The sequence below is a fragment of the Engystomops pustulosus genome, chromosome 2 (assembly GCF_040894005.1).
Source record: "Engystomops pustulosus chromosome 2, aEngPut4.maternal, whole genome shotgun sequence".
NCBI lineage: Eukaryota > Metazoa > Chordata > Amphibia > Anura > Leptodactylidae > Engystomops > Engystomops pustulosus.
The window spans coordinates 137,680,265-137,701,386 of record NC_092412.1 but is presented as its reverse complement, the minus strand read 5'-3'; the positions used below and the strand labels follow the sequence as shown (position 1 = coordinate 137,701,386).

The 21,122-nt window shown below is 40.8% G+C and overlaps 1 protein-coding gene and 1 long non-coding RNA gene across 2 annotated transcripts; one reads left to right on the top strand and one right to left on the bottom strand.

The window, feature by feature from the left end:
• Positions 1 to 1,306: 1,306 nt before the first annotated feature.
• LOC140118570 (uncharacterized) lies at positions 1,307 to 9,583 on the bottom strand. Its single transcript, XR_011853215.1, has 3 exons — positions 8,887 to 9,583; positions 7,153 to 7,208; positions 1,307 to 1,502 (listed from the first exon to the last, which is right to left on the bottom strand). It is a non-coding gene; the product is annotated as an uncharacterized lncRNA (long non-coding RNA).
• LDLRAP1 (low density lipoprotein receptor adaptor protein 1) lies at positions 9,523 to 20,551 on the top strand. Its single transcript, XM_072136652.1, has 9 exons — positions 9,523 to 9,716; positions 13,049 to 13,191; positions 14,751 to 14,863; positions 15,146 to 15,260; positions 15,632 to 15,704; positions 16,235 to 16,327; positions 17,734 to 17,858; positions 18,527 to 18,561; positions 19,241 to 20,551. The coding sequence occupies exons 1-9, from the start codon at positions 9,632 to 9,634 to the stop codon at positions 19,383 to 19,385; spliced, it is 927 nt and encodes a 308-aa protein (XP_071992753.1). The 5' UTR covers positions 9,523 to 9,631; the 3' UTR covers positions 19,386 to 20,551.
• The last annotated feature ends 571 nt before the right edge of the window (positions 20,552 to 21,122 follow it).

Sequence of the window (21,122 nt, the reverse complement as noted above, 5' to 3'; positions counted from 1 at the left end):
TTTCCCGACGTGTTACCCGAATATTTCCGATTTGCGCCGATTGTACCTGAATTGCCCCGGGCTTTTGGCGCACGCGATCGGATTGTGGCGCATCGGCGCCGGCATGCGCGCGACAGAAGTCGGGGGCGTGGCCGAACGAAAACCAGACGTATTCGGAAAAACCGCCGCATTTAAGAACGGAAAATGTGTCGCTCGAGACGCGCTTACCTTCACTCAGACGGCCTCGGTGAATTCCGGCGCGTTAAAATGCTTTTCAGTGCAGCAGCGCCACCTACTGGACGGTGGAGGAACTACCTTATTAAATCCCGGCCGGACCCGAATCCAGTGCAGAGAACGCGCCGCTGGATCGCGAATGGACCGGGTAAGTAAATCTGCCCCATGAGGTTTTATTTTTGGCGGGAGGAGATGCTCTTTACAGATACAGGCGGTCCCCTACTTAAGACACCCGGCTTAAAGACGACCACTAGTTAAAGACGGACCCCTCTGCCTACTGAGACCTCTGGTGAAGCTTTCTGAATGCTTTACTATAGTCCCAGGCTGAAATGTCCAGCTGTAAGGTGTCTGTAATGAAGCTTTATTGATAAGCCTTAGTCCCATTACAGCAAAAAATTTGAAACTCCAATTGTGACTGGGGCCAAAAAAAAACTCTGTCTGGATCTACAATTATAAAATATACTTACATACAAATTCAACTTAAGAACAAATCGATGGAACCTATCTTGTATGTAACCCGGGGACTGCCTGTACTTCAATTTGGGGCATTTATATTTTATTGATGAGAATTTATTAAAGGGGTATTCCGGGAATATGAACATCTGATACAAAAACCCTTAATGCTATAAATCGATGAATGTAACAAAACTTAATGTCATTAGTCACAAAATGGAGCTTAAATGGTTTGATTTTATGATTCAAAAAATGTTATGGCCTCTCTAAAGTTATCACCAAGATGGCTGCCACTGGAAACTACAACTTCCATGATCCTTTAGTTTTTGTTCCTCCCTCTTATCCTCTTCTCCCAGTGATGATGTAACAGACTGCCCTGCTCTGTTATCATAGTATTGATGTGTAACTGCCATGACTGCATATTACCTCAGTAAGATTCTGATTTCTGCTGCACACTGATTGGAATGGAGGGTCCAGGTGCTCTGGAGAGGGTCCCAACACTGTATCGTATAGAAATTATGGAACTCCAGTCACACTGTAGCAATTTTTTAAATTTATTTTTTACACAAACTCCAAAATTGTGCGGAAAACATTCTGATATTCACAGCACGTGTGTGTAATCATAATAATTATATTGTGGAGTATAACATCATTATTACAATATTATGACGTAAAATACAAGATCAAGAAAAACTTTAACAAGGTTGTGTAGTCGTGCAGAAGGTAGATAGGCCCCAGCTTGTCATGGAAGAGACTACGTTGTGAGAGGCAGGAACGTATGATGGTGATCTCCAGTCACAGGGTACATATATTAAATCTGGTCAGGATGACACAATCTGAAAAGGAAAGAAGAAAGCTTACCGGTTTGTATTATTGTAGTGGGGATCAAGGTGGTAGCATATAGCCATGGAGCACCAAGGAGCAGGAATTGCGGTCGTAGCCGCTCTGGGAAAGAGGTGCTGTCTATCTCGTGGTGCCGGCGTCTGTAAAAGCCTCCGTGGAGGTGGTGGGAGGGGACTTCCGGTTTCGGGCCGGAGTACTTCCGGTTGCCGACCGGAAGTTGTAGTGTATGCGTTCCATTGTTGGAACGCATGTGCGCGCATGCGCACAAGAAAATCAGGCCGTAATAGGCGAGGACCGGGAGGAAGAGACATCGCGGTAGCGATTTGAAGAATGGGTAAGTATCTAGAGATGTAGGTATAGTATATGTCTAGTTAGTAAAGGGGAGGGGGGCTGGTTGATCAACATTCGGAGGAAAACAATATGATGACCGAGAAAATGATGACAGAAGGGTATTGGCTGTCAGGGCAGACCAAAGTCAGGTATATAGATATAGGTATCAATAAGATAAGCATTCAACAAAAACTTTGTATATTGTAGTCCCGGTTGAGTCCATCTGGTTGCAGAGTTTGTTGTGTGTGAATCCAATAGGATTCACGCTTTTTTGGTGTCTCGATCTGTTCGATGATCTGGAATGTGAGTTGGTTAATGGAGTGTCTGGCCTCTGAGAAATGAGCTGGAATGGGGAGCAATATATTGTTGAGGCGGATGGTAGATTTGTGTTTAGACACCCTGTCACGTATCTTTTGTGTTGTCTCGCCTATGTAGCCAAGGCCACATGGGCACTTGATGAGGTAGATACAGTAATCTGTGTCACAGGTATAATATCCTCTAATCGGGTATCGTTTGCCTGACAGTGGGTGTGTGAATGAGTCACCTCTGTGTACATTGGTGCATTGGGCACAGTGCCGGCATGGGAAAGTGCCTTTCTTGGGTGTTTGTAGAAAAGTTTGTCGGGGTACTTTTGTTATTGTACCTAAGTCAGCCTTCACAAGTTTGTCTCTTAGATTGGGGGGTCTCTTAAAACATGGTAGGAATGGATGTTGGAATTCAACCACGGATGGATGCCCCTTTTTGAGGATGGACCAATGTTTTCTGATAGATTGGTGGATTTTATATGCAAAGGGGTGGTATGAATGTACAAAGGGAATTCGTGGTGGTTTATTTTGTTGCGGGCGTGGTTGTCGGGTTCTATGGATGTCTAGGGTGTTCGTGGGATAGCCTCTGTTGGTAAACCTGGTTTCCATCTCTTTAAGGCGTTTATTAATTAGTTCCGGTTTGCTGACTATGCGTTCAACTCTACTGAATTGGGAAAAGGGTAGTGAGGTTTTGGTGGATTTTGGGTGATAACTGGTAAAGTGTAGCAGGTTGTTGCGATCGGTGGGTTTGGTGTATATGTCAGTCCAAATAGTGCCATCGCTGTTTTTATTGACCAGTGTGTCCAGGAATTGTATTTTGTTGGGATCGTGATGGATGGTAAATTGTAGTTCGGGTCGGATAGAGTTGAGGTAGTGTAAGAACTCTAGCAGTGAAATTTCAGTGCCCTCCCATACGCAGAATATGTTGTCTATATAACGTTTCCAAATATGGCAATGTTCTAAAAATATGTGGTTGGGATAGATGAAGGATTCCTCGAAGTCTGACATATATGTGTTGGCGTAGGGAGGGGCTACGTTTGAGCCCATAGCGGTACCCTGTCTTTGTATGTAAAAGGTGTCTTGAAACATAAAGTAGTTTTCGGTGAGTACTAATTGTAAAAGGTCCATGATGAAATCTATTTCGGATTGTTGGTATTCATTCAAATGAGTAATCTTTGTACAGCCACTATGCCCAGGTCATGTCTGATGGATGTGTAAAGACTATTGACGTCAAATGTGGCAAGGATGGTATCAGGGTGTAGTCTGTGAATGTCTTTGATGAGTTTGAGGAATTCTGAAGTATCTAGAAGGAAAGACTTGGTGGTTTTTACCAGTGGAGTGAGGATTTTTTCTAATAGAATGGATAATGGTGAGAGGATCGAATCAGTGGATGCAACAATGGGGCGACCAGGGGGATTGTTAAGATTCTTGTGGATCTTGGGCAATGTGTAGATGACCGGGATTATTGGGTTAGTTTTGGTAAGGAATCTACGTGTGTCCCAGTTGATAATGCCCAGATTGGTGTATTTGTCTAAAACTTTTTGTATTTCGGTAGCAATTCTACTGGTAGGGTTCCTGTCTAGCTTGTTGTAAATAGTAGTATCACTTAATTGGGACAATATCTCGTTGGTGTACTTGTCTTTGTCTTGTATCACTACAGCACCCCCTTTGTCAGCGGGTTTAATTATGATATTTTTGTTAGACATGAGGTTAGAGAGGGCGGTTCTGTCGCTACTCGAGAGATTGGGTGCATATTACCTCACTGAGATGATGTCTCACCACAATCCATACTGGATGCACTGCAACCAACAAGCTAAAGCTTGCTTTTTTATCCCAGTGTTCCCCTAGTCCAATCCCTCAGTTCCAGAGGTTCTGTAGCATGCGGCACTGTACGCAAAAAACATAGGGGTCCCCTGGAACCTTTGTTAGGCAACCACTTAGAAAGGGGGGACATCAAGGCACTCAGCAATCAGAACATGATGTTGGTCAAGTATAAGGACAAAGGCGATGTCCTTGTTCTGACCACAATTCATGGGGACTCCAGCACCCTCACCCCTCTACGAAGTACTTCCACCAATGCCCCCAAGCCAGACAGCATTCTGGCTTACAATAAATACATAGGTTGGTTTGAGCTGTCAGATTAGGTGTTGAAGCCGTACAGGAAACCGAAGATACACATGCACACAGCCACAGTGTTGACCTCAGTAGCCATGGTGCTGCTCCAGCAGCCAAACTGCTGCTCCCAGTAGCAACAGTGCTGTCCCCAGTAGTCACATGGCTGTCTCCAGTAGTCAGTGCCTGCCCCCAGTAGCCACTCTGCTGTCCACAGTAGTCACTGGGTGGCCCCCAGTACTCACAAATCTTCCCCCAGTAGTCACAGGGCTGCCCCCACAGTAGCCACACTGATGTCCCTAGTAATCAGAGGGATGTCCCCAGTAGCCATACTGCTGCCCCTAGTAGCCACACTGCTGTGCCCAGTAGTCACAGGGCTGCCCCCTGAGGAGCCACACATCTGTCCCCAGCAGCCACAGGCTCACCCCAGTAGTCACAGGGCTGTCCCCAGTAGTCACTGAGCTGCCCCCCAGTAGTCACAATGACTGCCCCCCCCCATACTACCAAACCCCCTGTTAGTGCTACCCTATGATCTTTGCACTGCCTGTAGTCCTGATGATCACATGGATATCAATGTAACAGAGAGAGTTCATGGGTTTTGTGGTGCATGTAGATAGGTATGCACTTTCCAGTTCAGCCATAAAAAGATTTGCATGTTTGGTTTTAGTAGTGGGTGCAAGCCCTCTTCATACATCATTAAGGGCACCTTGATGTAGAGTTACACTTTTAAAGTGTAAATACACTCATGCTTTTGGCTTCAAAAAGTACATAAAAAATGTTGTATGTTTGTTCTAAGAAACTCGCTTCACGTGCGTGCGAGGTTTACCGTACCTAGACTGCTGAACTGAATTGTTGGAACAACTAGTCTAAAGGAATGAATACCAATTATCCAGGCAAATTAGGAAACATAAGGCCTGCTACAAAGCAGATATATAGTCTAAAGGTACCAGCATTTATGCAGGTGACAATGTGCTGCCAGGAAATCCAAGATTTTTGGATGAATACGAAGGATTACTTCAACATTCTAGAGCAGTAATGATTACTGTACAAGGAACCATTAGCAGGACAGAGCTTTCGCAGGAACATTGTACACTAACAAAACTTTTCAGCTGCTGCGAAAGTACCAAAAAAGAGATTATGCTAGGGTTTTGTCTAGGGTTTTTGAGGTAATAACTGAACTTGAGGTACGGCAAAACCACACATTTCATTGCACAATATTCATGACAAATGAGCAGACTGATATGGCCTTAAAGTATTTTCAATGATTAAGGCACGCTCATGACTTGAGATGTGATTACACAAAGTGAATCAAAACAGAATAAAACCTTGTGGTTAACCATTTATGTAAAATAGAAATGTTAATGAATAGTAAGACACTGCAACTGTCCATTGTAGAGAGCAGGCGAGCTGGATAATGGATCATTCTAGTAATGGAAAAAGGGATAATTATAGTACAAGGCTCTATATAGAGAGACCATTGACATGTGGAAGACAGTTTCTATTGTGCAGACTGGAGAAACAAAGGCTCCACAGAACACAATGTTGCATAGGTTTCCAGAATAAAAATTCAGTCCTGACTACTTATCACCACTGTGTGATATGAAGCGATGGTAATAGTGATAGAAGTGCAAGATGGCAGTCAATTGTCATGCTATAAGAATGTGTTACAGATCATATTCTGAGGGCAAATAATAAATTCTTTTTCTTCCAGTCTAATCTTCTTAAATTCCCACAGCTGAAGATGTACCAAGTTGAAAAAAGCCATTTTGTTCGGTAATTTTTTTAAAAAATATAGTTTTGCTTATACCACCTTTTGGTTGATTGGCATACTTTGGACCTATATGTTGCACCTAAGTGCTCAAGAACCCTCATGCACACGGCCACCGCAAGTTTTTCTTTGTGCCTAAAAAACAGCCCCATTGACTTTAATAGGAAATAGGGCTACATTTCTAGTTACCATATTTCTCACTATACTGTGAACTGGCCATCAGACGTCAACATATAAAATATAAAACATATACTATTTTTTAATGTTTTTGCGGTATGGTCTCTCCAAGTCTATGGAAGTACAGTACAATAAAACAGCCACTGTCCGCCGTTTTTTATCTATAGCTTCCACATGTCCTAATGTATTTTAATGGAGTTATGCCCATGGTCATTTTTTCGTTACAGGCCCAAATCCAAGGTCTTGACCCAAGACGATAATTTGGCAAAGGGTCCTATTCCTGCCCATATTTGCACTTTTTAGCTCCATTAGTCTATGAGAATGCAAAAAAATATGAGCAGCAATCAGATGGCCAACATTTTTCCATTATTTGTTTCCCATATTTGCATTCTGTTGCTAGTTTCATCACATGACATGTGGCCTAGATTGTTCTATTTTGACTACTGGCAGCTTTAGATTTCAGCACTGTAGACAGCAGACATGTGTCACTTATCAGTAGAGAATCTCATAGGGAAACATTTACTAAAGTCTTTGCACCAGTTTTCTTTCAGACTTTGCACATTCTTTCTAGTGCAAACTGCTTGCACATGCATCTAAGAAGTATCCGAGACACATTTGTGGCGCACACAAAACTTTGTGGAGCATGTTGCACTATTCTTTATGCAACACAAATTTCTGCACTGGAGGGGTCGTCCCTGTGCTTAGTCGGACCGTGCACCAGATTTAAAGATTTTAAATTGCCATGTTAAGGTGCACCAAAAAAGTGTTGCACTCTGTTGAAGCAGCTCAGGGGGCGCCATATTCATGAAGAATGGGCGCCAGAAATCATGAATCTGGCATCCTCATAGTTTTGCCTCATAGTTCTAGATTAAGATGGCAGCGTCCCGGATATCTGCAGTGTGTCTAGAAGTATCAAAACTATTTAAAAGAAAAACAATAAAAGACACTTACCTGAAACTGATCATGAGCAGCTCTTCTAGCGAAATTGAATGCTGAATGTTGGTGTCCTGAAAGTTGAATGCAGAATGCTGGTCAGCAAATATTCAAAGATGGCACTGGACATGTGCCCAAAAATGTAAAAATATTCAAAATAAATCCAAATAAAGAGTATGGAAATGTCCTTTCCTGGACCGCTGGGACACAATGGCTGCTCATCCAGCTACAGTTCAAGAAGCCAGTGCAAGCAGTGATCTATTTCATTTAAAAACATCTATAAAGGCTTGTTATCTGTGGGACAGATCATACTTTTTAGTGGCACCATTTAATGTTCCATGCAATATACTACAAAGCTTGAAAAAAATTCCAAGTGGTGAAATTGCAAAAAAAAAAAAACACATTTGCATAATTTTCTTGTGGGCTCTGTCTTTCACTGTGTGCTCCAATTGACAACTCCTCTTTATTCTTTAGTAAAAAAAAAATGTACCATTCTGACAAATTATGAGGCCAATAACTTTCTCAGAAACTGATGCAATACAGGACCTATATGACTGTTTGATCACTTTTTATTCAAATATTTACGGCTGGAAAATGGTGAAAAAGTGTAGATTCAAACATTTGGTTGCTATTTTGTGTTATGGATGCACGTGGTCTCTTGTATGTGGTCCGAGTTCAGCACACATTTGTATAGCCTTAAATATAATACTTGCCACCCATTGGAATACCTATATGACCAACATTAGATCAGGTGGGAGACTATACCTAAACTATTCCTTTTAGGCTGCATTCACACGAATGCGTGATTTCTCCAGTCCCGTATTTCAGTGCTGTATGAGATTGTATATACGTGGTGTTTTTCATCCGTATGCAGCACGTATGTAACCTGTAAGCCCTCTTCATACAGAGATGGGCTTTGCTGCATATCACAGCAAAGACCCATCGCAAACACCCGCGGTCAGTGCTTGCACCGATCGCGGGTGTTAACTTTTTCTTTGTTGCCGACAAAGTCGCCGGGCGGCACTGGAAGCATGGGAGCCACCATCTTACCTCCAATGGATTGCCAGGGTAGCCTCGGGTCTTCGTCTGACCCGAGGCTGAATGGCTTCTGCCTATCCATTACAATGAGTCAGTGGCTCATTGTAAGGTATAGTATGCAGAAATGACATATACTCCGATACAGTTGTATTGCAGTATATGATAGGAAGGATCTAACTATATAGGGTTAATGTACAGTAGATGGTCTAAGAAATAGTGAAAAAAAGAGAAAAAAAAGTTTAAAAATTGTAAAAAATTAATAAAATATTAAAAGTTCAAATTACCCCCCTTTCCCTAGAACTGATATAAAACATAATAAACAGTAAAAATCACGGTTATTGACGGTGGTGACCGCCAAGACGGGAAATGGTGCCCAAATGTCCGAAACGTGACTTTTACACCTTTTTACATGACATAATAAATGTAATAAAAAATGATCAAAATGTTGCACAGTCCTCTTTTTTGTACACATTCGTTTAATTTTTAAAAATGCATTAAAACGCAATAAAACCTGTATACATTTGGTATCACTGCAATCGTACCGAACCAAAGAATAAAGTAGATGTGTTATTTGGAGTGCAGAGTGAAAGTCGTAAAAACTGAGCCCACAAGTTTTTTTTCAATTTTTCCACATTTGGAATTATTTTTCCGGCTTCCCACTACATGGCATGGAATAATAAATAACATAACGGGAAAGTAAAATTTGTTACTCACAAAATAAGCCCTCACACAGCTCTGTACACGGAAAAATCAAAAAGTTATGGATTCTTGAAGATGGAGAGCGAGAAATGAGCGAAAATACTCTGCGTCTTTAAGGGGTTAATAGCATCTAATTGAAGAAATGCTTACTTATGACAAATGAATTTAATTAAATGCGAATGCCCAGCTGAGAATACCCATCTAACGTATGCATTAACAAAACGTTAATGTAAATGCATTGTTAACGCACCATGTGACCGCGGCCAAAAAGAACTGACCAGGACACACCATCGTGGGCATTTATCAAACTGTTTTTATTTCTTTGGTTTGGTTTCTAATGCTGGTGTATGTTGCTGCCATTCTGCAGATAGCTGTAGTGCAGCGTATTGGTTGTGTCTGACCATCACTGTGCCCTATATCTAGATTCGGGTCTCCTGGCCGCACATTATACTAGTTCGTCCTTGTAGAAGCTGAACTTTCAGGCACGTCACTGGCAGCTGTACTCAGGTGTGCGCCTTGCCTGAGCCTCTGCTCGCTCACATTGCACCTCAGCGCAGCAGCTTACGCCACAATTGGTCTAATGGGAACTATTAAGAAGGGGCGTGTCCGACCAGGTCAGGTGACCACATTTACATAAATAGCACCTCCTCCTACGGACGTGATCATTCATCGACTGCAGGGAGGGAGGGGGGTAGAAGGCGAAAAGTTTTCAACAAGTTGTGAAGTTGTTTGCCGGAAAGTCGTGATCGCCCTCGGAAGGATGGACGCGCTCAAGTCTGCGGGAAGGGCGATCATCAGGAGCCCCAGCCTTGCCAAACAGTCGTGGGGAGGAGGGCGGCACAAGAGTGAGTGCAGGCGGCGGGAGGGGGAGAGCGGTGTATGTGTATGGACTCGGCATTCCTCCCCGGGACACGCAGGCGCGGGTTGTTGTTCTGTTCTCACTGACAGGGGGGGGGGGGGGATATATAGCTGGGCAGTGTTTATGTGGAACGGGGTGTTACCATGTAAAGTATCTAATGCCTTAGCCAAACCCTAAACTTGCCTAATTCTCGGCTCTTACTGACTGGCCTGCAACTACAACAACACTACACTGTGCTGTACCTGTGTGACGGGCCTACAACTACGTTACCCTGCGCTGTACCTGTGTGACAGGCCTACAACTATACTACCCTTCGCTGTACCTGTGTGACTGGCCTACAACTATACTACGCTACACTAAGCTGTACCTGTGTGACTGGCCTGCACCTACATTACACTCTACCTGTGTGACTGGCCTGCAACTATGCTACCCTACGCTACACTGTACCTGTGTGACTGGCCTGCAACTACACTACACTGTACCTGTGTGACTGGCCTACAGCTACACTACCCTACGCTGTACCTGTGACTGACCTGCAACAACGCTACCCTACACTGTACCTGTGTGCCTGGCCTACAACTATGCAAAACTACGCTGTACCTGTGTGACTGGCCTGCACCTACATTACAATACCCTACACTGTACCTGTGTGACTTGCCGGCAACAATGCTACACTGTAGCTGTGTGGCTGGCTGGCAATTACGCTACACCACACTGTGTGGCTGGCCGGCACCCACGCTACGCCCTACCTACTGTAAATCTTGCACGGATGGTTGCTGAATATGGTTTCTGAGCTGGTCTTCTAAGGGCTGAATAGGCGATAAATCTCGTAGCCGGGCAAGCCATCGTAATATTGCAGTCGGTTGGAGAGATTCCAGGGAAACCTTTTAATAGGCTTCTGAAGAAGCGTTATTTGGAAGCTTTGACATTAAACGGGGCACATATTTCTGAACTGTTGTCCTTCTAATGACTAATATGGATCATTCCTTTCATGATGTTGTGGGCCTTCCTTTGTTTACCTTTACTTGTTTATTACTGTTTTTGTGACCTAGTTGAACTTTGTTTTGAAGTGACATCTGATTTCTTCCCTGTGATGGAAATCGTGCAAGTCTTTTTTTACTTATTTTTGTGCCCAAATACTTTGCCTACACACAATCACCACTGCAGGTTAGTTTTAGGAGTAGATCAGCTTTGTTTGGACTGGATGGGTAGGTGGTTGAAGTAAGTTTTTTGAGCAGCATTCTTGTTGTTGGCCATAAAACACTGGGGCAGATCTACAGTAGCATGCCCTGTATTCCAAGCTGTGGACTCAATTTCTGTCTCGCTGAGTGTGCGTTTTACTCGTGGCATTTAACGCATTCGTTATAAAAAGCAATGCATCAGCTGAAGAGGGATTTTCCTGGTTAAAATGAAAATTAACAGTTAATGCGTATGTCATAGCATTTATTAACTGTGTTAAATACAATCCTATAACTTTGATAAATTGTAACTTTGCAAAACTGTTTTCAGCAAACGTACTGAATTGTTTAGTCTATGAATTTGGAATGTCAGACTTGAGGTAATCGAAGAAACTGTATCGCCTCCAAATTATTTTAAGGCTCTTAACAGCCTCTACACTGATGTGGGTGGTAGTGCTGTAACCAGACAGGCAACATCCCTAACAATATCCAGAGAAGACAGCAGGAGAGCAGCACTCCGTGGTGATTAATGTTTATTCATACACCAATGGCAATAAAATGCAACGTTTCGGCTAGCTCCATGTAGCCATTTTCAAGCGCTTGAAAATAGCTACATGGAGCTAGCCGAAACGTTGCATTGTATTGCCACTGGTGCATGAATAAACATTAATAACCACGGAGTGCTGCTGTCTTCTTTGGATCTACCTTGAGTCGGGCCCATAGAGCTTGCACCCACCTGGATCTTAATCCGACTACTTAACTGTGCCGCCCTCACCTCTTCTTGTGCTCTAACAATATGCAGATATAGAGGAATTGATCAGTTTTGATGAACAGTTGAACTTTCAATATCAGATTTTTTTTTTTTTCTGGAAACGGCTCATGAAGTGTTTCACATAATAATGTTGCACTCTAGCAGTACTTGATAACATGAAGGTTTGGCTTCTATATCTTTAGTACTTTATGGTGTGTTATTCTAACATATCAAATTCAGAAATACGAGGGGAACACTCATATAGAATCCTCCAGAGCAGCTGACCTCTACAAACATGAACCCAGAGGAAAAGCAAACTAAATATAAAGCCAGATACAGAGCGAACGTACACTGGACCATCCTTCCTTCATCCAGTGTTCCTTAACACTCTAGAAGTGCAGTGACATTCATCTCAACTAAAAGCTTGCATCCTTAGATCAGGAATAGAACATACATTTGTAGGGCATTCCATAATTTCCTCAAATTCTAAATGGGGGGGGGGGGGGGGGTAATATTCAACACACACATACTGCAGTGAACTAATTGTAACACTTTTATTATATATTTTTGGAGTTGATCCTTTTTATCCTGACTCCACAGCCCTGCTTGCATACAGGTTTTCTGGTGTACAATGTATGAGAAGTTGCAGTAGCTGGCATGTGTCCATAAATCTTGACAAATTTGCTATATTGCAGGTTATAGCTGAAATGGCATTCCTTAGCATTGCACTGGATTGAAGAGGCTGAAACCTCTTTATAAAATCTGGTGTTCCATACATTAGAGGATGGGGGAATACTAAGATTGGCACACTATGTGCTAGTTGTAATTTTAATATTGTATATTTTTCTCATGGTGGTGGTGATTCTGGCCAGAGTTTGGGACAGCTCACATTTCTGGAGAACAATTGACCGACATGCCTTGAATTTCTAGGATTTGTGCTGCAATAGTCGTGTACAGTTAATAATTTTTTGGTTTTAAAAAGTGTTTAATTTGCAGAAACAAATACAGCTTTATTCAGGTTTTATTATTTTGTGATGGCTGTACTCCCAAGATGCAGTTCTGAATTTTATGATAAATGCCCAATATTTTTATGCTGGGTATTCCAGTGCATTCCAGTAGTAAAACTGGTTGTGGAATAACCTTATTACCACTGTGTAATGAACAAGTCTAGAATTGTTCTTCCTGTCCCGAGGCCAACTAAAAATTGCAGGGAGGGGTGTCTATTGCCTGTTGGCTTTACAGTTTACTAATCCAGGTTACTAAAGCGCGGTGATGGCTGTTCCATAAAATGTGTTTACTATGATCACACTGTATGTTTCTTTTTACTCCAGGTCCCTTGCATTCAAGGGAAATAAAGTGGCTCTTGACAAATATTTGTTTTCTTTCTAGAACTTCCAGAAAATTGGACAGATACCAGGGAAACTCTGCTAGAGGGAATGCTGTTTCATCTGAAGTATTTGGGCATGACCTTGGTAGAACAACCAAAAGGGGAAGAATTATCTGCAGCTGCGGTGAAGAGGATTGTAGCAACAGTATGTGTGTAATACCTCCAGATTTCCATTGTTTGGCAAGGGAAAGGAAGAAAACTCTCTTACAGCCAAGAATAATTTGTGCAGCTACAGGAAGTCAATCAAACATGAAATACTGTTTGCCATCTACTCCATTTGCATTTCGTATTTAACACTTGCTATGGATTTTGTTTGGGATTATACACTTCCAGGGCTGTACAGTAGTTAAAGGGGATGGCCACTTTACCTCAAATTGTTTTTCTGTTATGTGTATGTAACTAATCGATATAAATCTCCGTCCATGAGCAGATATCTCATAAATCTCTATCTGCAGCCATTTTATGGACAGGAATGTCTGGCTGATGAGGTAAAAGACAGGAGGCTTCACTTTACAGATCAGGAAAGCCATGCAAAACTATTAATAGATGTATATTGGTAAATTGCCTAATATGCTTCCTCAACACTTGCGTGCACACACATTACAAAAAAAAGAGGTAAAGTGGTTAACTACTTTAAGCCATTTAAGGCACAAGCTTTTTTTTTTTTTACTACTTTCTCATGTTTGTTTGTTTTTTTTTTTTTTTTTTCCCCCCCAGTTAGACCTGTCACCAAAATGTTACCATACTGACTAACAATGCCTGCTGATAAATGGTTACACATCCAATTATACTGATTATGTTACTCTGTAATGTCTTTTATACCTATATTCAAAAAACATGATCTGTACAGCACTGCGGAATTTGGTGCTTTACTAATTTTCATCATGCAGCTATTTTTTGATGTCTTTGGTTTCTACCCATCCTACTTCTAAGAGTCATAATTCTATTTCTATTAAAGGAAATCTACCACTTGGTTAAGATTAATGTGAACCAAGCACTGTCACATTTAGCTGCTGGTGATCTGATGCAGACGCTTCCATAAAAACTTTTAATTTCTTCAGAAATTGGCATGGGGCGCTCCTGTGCACATCACACAGGGTGGTTGGCGCTCCTCTAATTTATCCACGCCTCCTGCTCCGATTCTATCCCTCCCAGACTCTCGGCAGTGTCAGACCTCAATGTGCTGTTGTGGGAAAGGTGTGAATAAATTAAAGGACTGGGCTATTTTGCATAAAACAATTTCTGAAGATATTACAAGGTTTTATGGACTATAAAGAGTATCACCTGCATCAGATTTCCATCAGTTAAATGTGAGTTGGCTTGGTTTACATTGATCTTTTCTAAGTGGTAGATTTCCTTTAATCTAACCATATGAGGGCTTGCGTGTTCACCCCACTGTATTATGTAGTAGTCGTCAGTACATCTGGCTGTTACCAGCTAGTGATTGGTGTAAATCTGGTAATCTGCTGTTCACTGCTTTACACAGTGAAGGCTTCTACTTTATCTTGCATACTGTTTCTTGGCAGGCAGTGGGAATCATGTAATAAGAAAAGTTATATCATTGGTAATTATCTGCTTTCTTGCAAGTTAGGGAGAGAGGAAGTTAAAATCTTGATGTATAAACTCTCAGACAAGCCAATGTAATGGTATATTTGGTTAAAAATGGTGTTTATGCAACTCCTTTTTGTTTCTCAACATCTTAAGGCCAAAGCAAGCGGGAAGAAGCTACAGAAAGTGCTTTTAAAAGTAACTCCCAGGGGCATAATCCTTCATGACAGTGTCACCAACAAGTTGATTGAGAATGTGTCAATTTATAGGTAAGGTATTGCCTATGCTACACACTATTTTCTGAAAATGCTGAATGAATGTCTTTTCTAGTTTGGCCATAACACAAGATGCTTTTTTTTTTTTTTTTGGTCGGGGGAAGTGGGGCAGATATAAGTTGTGTAATCCACCAGGAGGCCCTCTGTATGAGAAGTATGATGGAGCCTATTATATCTTACCATTATTGAATTAATCTTTTATAATATTTGCTAGTCAGTTCTTCCGTCTTTCAGGCTGTGTAAATTTGTATAATTGGATTTGCCCTCTTCTTTCAGAATATCGTATTGTACAGCCGATAAGTTACATGACAAAGTCTTTGCCTACATTGCTCAAAGCCAACAGAATGAGACCTTGGAATGCCACGCATTTCTCTGTACAAAGCGGAAAATGGTAAACTTGACTTCTATTTCGGTGTCCTTTTGAGTTCATACACACAAGACGTGTTTGTTTTGGGGGTTAACAAAGCTGTATTAAATCTTCTTGTGTACCCATTTAAAAACTATTTTTCATACATAATTTATCAGTGTGCAATCAGAGTAGGGAAACTGCACTGTGCCCCAAAAAGTGTTTATACAGTCAGCATCTAAGTGTAGGATATCTAGCTGTAGAAGGCACGCTGGGTTCATAATGTCCTGCTCGTAGTAGGAATGTACCCTTTGGCTTGTGACTGCAGCAATCCAGCATGTAATGGACAATAGGGAAAGGGTGCTTCTTTGTATTAAACTAATGAGGTGTATATGGACCTCTTTGTCTTTTAATAGGCACAAGCAGTTACTTTAACAGTCGCACAAGCTTTTAAAGTGGCATTTGAGATCTGGCAAGTCTCCAGAGATGGTACGTATAAAGTTCTGACATGGTTAGATTCTTATTAAACTGACACTTGCCATAAGCATAAATTGCTGAGCATGGGGCTTATTAGACTTGTGTATATAAAGTGGTAAATTAATGAAATTATGTAAAAGAAAATCCAACCCATCCCAGCACAGCTTTAAGGACTTTAAAACCTTAGGCTCCCCTTTTTGTGCCTGCCTGAGCAGGTACCATTCGGGTAACACTACATGACTCAGGGTGATACTATACAGCAGTGTGTTAGCGGTGTGTAACCTGTTGTCCATGAGTTATTGTGAATCCTTAAAAGGAGAATGAGGCTGGGAAATTTGGTCACTAGCTTGTCCCAACCTCTTGAAGGGTCACATGATTGTTGCCAGCAATAGAGTGCATGTGGATGATGCAACATGTTGAAATGATGGGGTCCCATCTTCAAAAAAACTCATGGTACATGGATAAAAATTCCTAATGTGCGTATTTGTTCCATTATTCAACATGTTTGGCAAGTAGGTATTTAAATTAGTATTTTTCTGCAGGTAAAGAGAAGAGGGAAAAGGCTGGCTCTGATGGTGAGGGCACAAGTAGTTCTCAGTCAGAAGGGTCATCGAGTATCGCGAGCCTTAAAGGAGGTATGTTTGTATTCTTAAATTGTTGCTCCAAAACTATAGTTTCTAGCATTCTTAGAGAAGTAATGCAGTGTGAATTTACAAGTGGTATGGACCAGTTGTAATGTTGCAACAAACCCAGCACCTACATTAGTGTCTTATTCTAAATGCATGTTAAATAGGGCTAATATGAGGGGCTCACAATGCCCTGCAATGTTTCTACATCTCCTCTATTGTCTTATATCTTGGGTAAGTTTGCTTGAAATGGGCGGGCAGATTGATCCTTCAGTTAGTCATGTTGCGATAGGTATGACTTTTCTTAGGATTATCTGTCTTTTTTTTTTTTTTTTTTTTTTTAAATTATAAATCAACTGCCTAGATTTTACAATATAAGAACTTTCTGGAATGATTAGTGGCACCTTGCCTTCAAGTCTGTCAGCAGACTTGATCAATGTTTTGAATGCTCAGGATACAAAACTTTACCTTGTCTGTTAAACATGGTATAGGTGCAAAAATGGTCCCTAGAGTTGAGTGCACTACAAGGCAATGAGGCTCCACACCTCTGTATAAAATGCCTGGTAGTTCTTCTTGCATGGGCTGTAGAACTGTAAAATGACGTTCAACTATATACAAATACTCTGCATTTGCTATTGTGAATGTTAATGGTTGTATTATGGGGGTTAAATAGCTGATCAGTAGTAGTCCAGCACTCCAGAAAACAGGGATCCCATTCTCACTGATGGGTCGATTAGAAGGATGAGCATGTACTCAGCCTGTATTGGGAATTGCTAAAATGACCAACCACAGGTTTTTGCTTAGACAATTAATTTAGAAGAGTGCAATGCTTCTCCTGCTGCTCCACCCAATGAGTCCAATTCTCTTATGATTGATTTGGTGTGGATCCTAGTAGTTGACCCTAAATGGCTAGTTATCCATTGTACTTTGGTAATGGGATAACTTAAATATTTGGGACAATCCCTTTTAAGAAGAAAGTACTAATTTTATTAGATGTTTAACTACCCAGACTTCCAAATGTTTTCCTTTCAGTTTCTTTAAAATTTCTCTTCTCCTAAATAGTTACTTTTAAAAAAAAAAAAGTGTACCTAAAATATATCAGAGGTCCTTCTATTGATACAATGCAGAGCTAGTGCATTGCTTTGAGTACAAAGCTTGACATCAATTTTGTTAAAACCTCCCTTGAGTGCATTCTACATGGTTTAATCCCTGGCAGTGGAATAAAGCTCTACTATTTAAAGAGATTGTTATCTATTAGTATTATCACTTGTGTTACTATAGAGAATTGTGTTTAAAGTTATGGCCTCTTTATGCCCACAGAACAATTACTGTTTCTGATCACTGATTTTAACTGGTTGGCTATAAATTGGCCCTGAATTCTAAGTTTCTAATTAATGGTTTTTAACTACATATAGCTACAGGTAATCTCCTAGATTTGGAAGAGGCATCGAAAACCCTGGATACATTTAATGCTGTTGACAATCATTTTGAGGATATATTTGAACAAAGTGCCCGCAATGAGAACAACAATGTAATGTGGGTAAGTAAGATTCATCCTAAACCTTAGGATTTATGCTAAGTGTGTATATTGATACTTGCACTCAATTGAAAAGATGTCCAAAAGATCAGAAAAATCTGTGAAATTGTGTCAAGGGTAAAGAACCGCACAGTATTTTGGGGGATGCCATCTAACCTCAGTTCTAGTAATGTAATTTAAGGAAGCATTACATCTGTCTGAAAGCCATATATGGCAATCATATTGACCACTCATTAAGATTTATGGGGAAAGATCTCAGCATGATCTGCGATCAAAGGGAGATAAGCTAACCGTTGTCATGTGCATGGTGTTCTAAAAAAGGTTCCATCTTCAGTTGGAATTCTGTCTATGCTATAAATGAGGAATTTGAAAAGGGTGGGTCTACAAAAAGGACATTTTTGGCCCCCTGGGACTGTCAACATAGTGATAATAATCAAGTGTGTTGAATACATAGTGAATAATGCTGCTGCATGTTGGTTCAGAATTTTAATTTTTCCTTTTTTTTTTTGCAGTCTATATTGTTTTGGATGATATTGTCATTGGACACACACACCCACTATTAATCATGTTTGCCCACCATTTTACTTTATAATATATGATGGCTTTTTTCTACAATGTAAATTGAATTAACTAAACTTGTTTTTTTGTTTGCTCTTTCTCTCTTTTGGCAGGAACTTGATGATGGTCTTGATGAGGCATTTTCAAGGTAATATTTTGGAGGTCGATACATGTGGTCCCTGACTTGAGGCCATCCTACTTAGTTGACCCCTAGTTACAGACAGACCTTTCTGCCCATTGTGACCTCTTGTGCAACTCTGGATGCTTTGCTTTTAGTCCCAGGCTACAATGTTTTGTTAATCCTTGTTCCCATGATGGCACAAAATCCAATTGTCACTGACAAGGCTTTATAGTTGAAACTCAAGGAAAAAATAATCTACTTGCATACAAATTCAACTCTGGATCTTTAGGTTTCTACTTGTCTTGTAGGTAACACAAGGACAGTCAGTATTTCTATTATATTAAGCTGGATTGTTATGCGGTTGACTATTCTCATGGCTTGGTGTCATTTATTGCTCTGACAGTAAGTGCACCCTCTTTAACACTGCTTCTTTCACATCAGAGGCCTGCACTCTTAATATGCTGCTTGTGAGTGTGGCATTGCCTGGTTTGCCAGTCCTGTGTTATATGTATTTGTTGCCTCCAAACAACTGAGAATTGGCTTGCTTTAACTGGAAAAAAACCAGTATGTGCCCATATTTACGTTTTGAACATGAGAATTCTAGAAGGGATATTTCATACTCTACCTGAGGGGCTGTTAGTTTAGTGGTATAACTTCTGTAAAATGGCCTTTATATTTATTAACTTGAAGTTTTCTCTTGTCTTAGACTTGCAGAGTCCAGGACCAATCCTCAGGTTCTTGACATTGGAGTGACCGAGAATGATATCCAGCCTGACGAATGCTTCTCTCCCACAACTTGGGACAGAGTAGAGCTGAACCCTTCAGATGGAGACGAACTGTTTACTTTCTGACATTTATAAAATCTGCTTCCATTTTTCAGTGCAATAGTCCCTGCAAATAAAATCACTGAAAATGATGCTTTTTGACATGGGACCATAAAAACCAAAGCTTTAACATGTCTTATATTGTAGAAAATATTGGAGGAAAGATGACCAATGAGTTATTTTTAAATCTATTGGTATGCTGTGGCTTACGAAGTTTGGGAAAAGGAAACTTTTCCATTGTAACCCCCATAGAGAACTTGCATATGCAGTTTGCGCTTTGGAATTGAGGATGTTACATTTGTACCAGTATTTAACTTTTTTCAATGTACCAGACCAGTAACCTGGTCTATAAATTCCGGGTTAACTAATGTCAGATATATTTTTGGGAATGCAGTGGTGGGCAGCCAAGGCCTATGGTCTTCCATGCTTAGCTCTCTGACTTTTTAGACTAAACCTTAGATTTCTGTAGCAAGGCGGTTATTTCAGTCATCTGACTGACCTGTGACTGTCAATTTCCTTTGTTCGGCCACCAGCTGATCCTAGTTTTTCTTAGTATTCACGTTTAGGTCTATACAGTATTTCAACACCATACATTTCATATTATATGCACCTATCTTATCGCACTTCATTGAAAACTGCACTTACTGTATGTTTTAGTTTTATTGAAGAAAATGGGAAGCATTTTTTTTTTCTTCATGCTTTAATTTTATTTATATAATGTGCTGGTGACCACCATATTTGGGGTGGGGGACTGCATAAACAAATATCTTGTCATTTCAGTTCTTCCCTCTCGTTGGCTGCCATATGTTTGTGTAAATCAGTTACATGCACCGTCCTACATCTATACAGCATGAGTCCATGTGAGGCTATTGGCGGGATTAACACTAACATTACCAAAAACCCTCCGTTATCATTGCCACTTAACTACTCATTGCCCCAACTCCTTTCCCTATTTTGGTTACTGACAGTATAAAGAGAATACCTAAAGTTCCTGCTTTCATATGATGTTTGATAAAATTTCATGTAAAAAGTGAAGGTTTATGTATGTTTGTCTTTTTTATGTTGAAATCCTTGATATAGAAGTATTTACAGTATTTTCTAAATATGCATTGTACTACAGCTTTTTATTACTTGAATGTACACCTGTAACATAAGACAATCATTCTAGAATATATTCTGCTTCAAACCTGAAATTATAAATGGATTTGTTTCTTCACATCTTATTTAATCTGTAGAATCCTTGTGAGAAGGAAAATAACCCCTTAGTTACAACCCATACAGGGTTTTTTTTTTTTTTTTTTTTTTTTTTTTTACATATGTCAATTAGGGGCTTCAGGCTAAGGGTACAATCAGACAAATGTATTTTTGCCTGGGCAAGCATACATCCATGCACCGGGGAGAGGAGGAGTTGCTCTCCGCTCGCCATAGAGAAGTGAGTGGCCAGTGCCGCAATGCAGCAAAATATAGGACCTGATCTATATTTCTCTGGGGCGGATTACGTTTGCTCACTACAACAATGGGGACGGAAATTGTGCGGCTGGATACTGGTCACAATTCCGTTTGTCTGAAAGAGGCCATAATAACGCATGGGTCTACTGGTGGAATTTGAGGATTGGGTCTCCCTCTCCTGAGCAATCTGCAATCGCAGGGTGACAGTTTCTCTGGAAACCGTAGGCCTTCCTATGGCATCCAGATTTACTATGTAGGATGATTGGCTGCCTGTTGGTGAATTATACAAGTGACAAGATGGCTTACAGCTGTCTT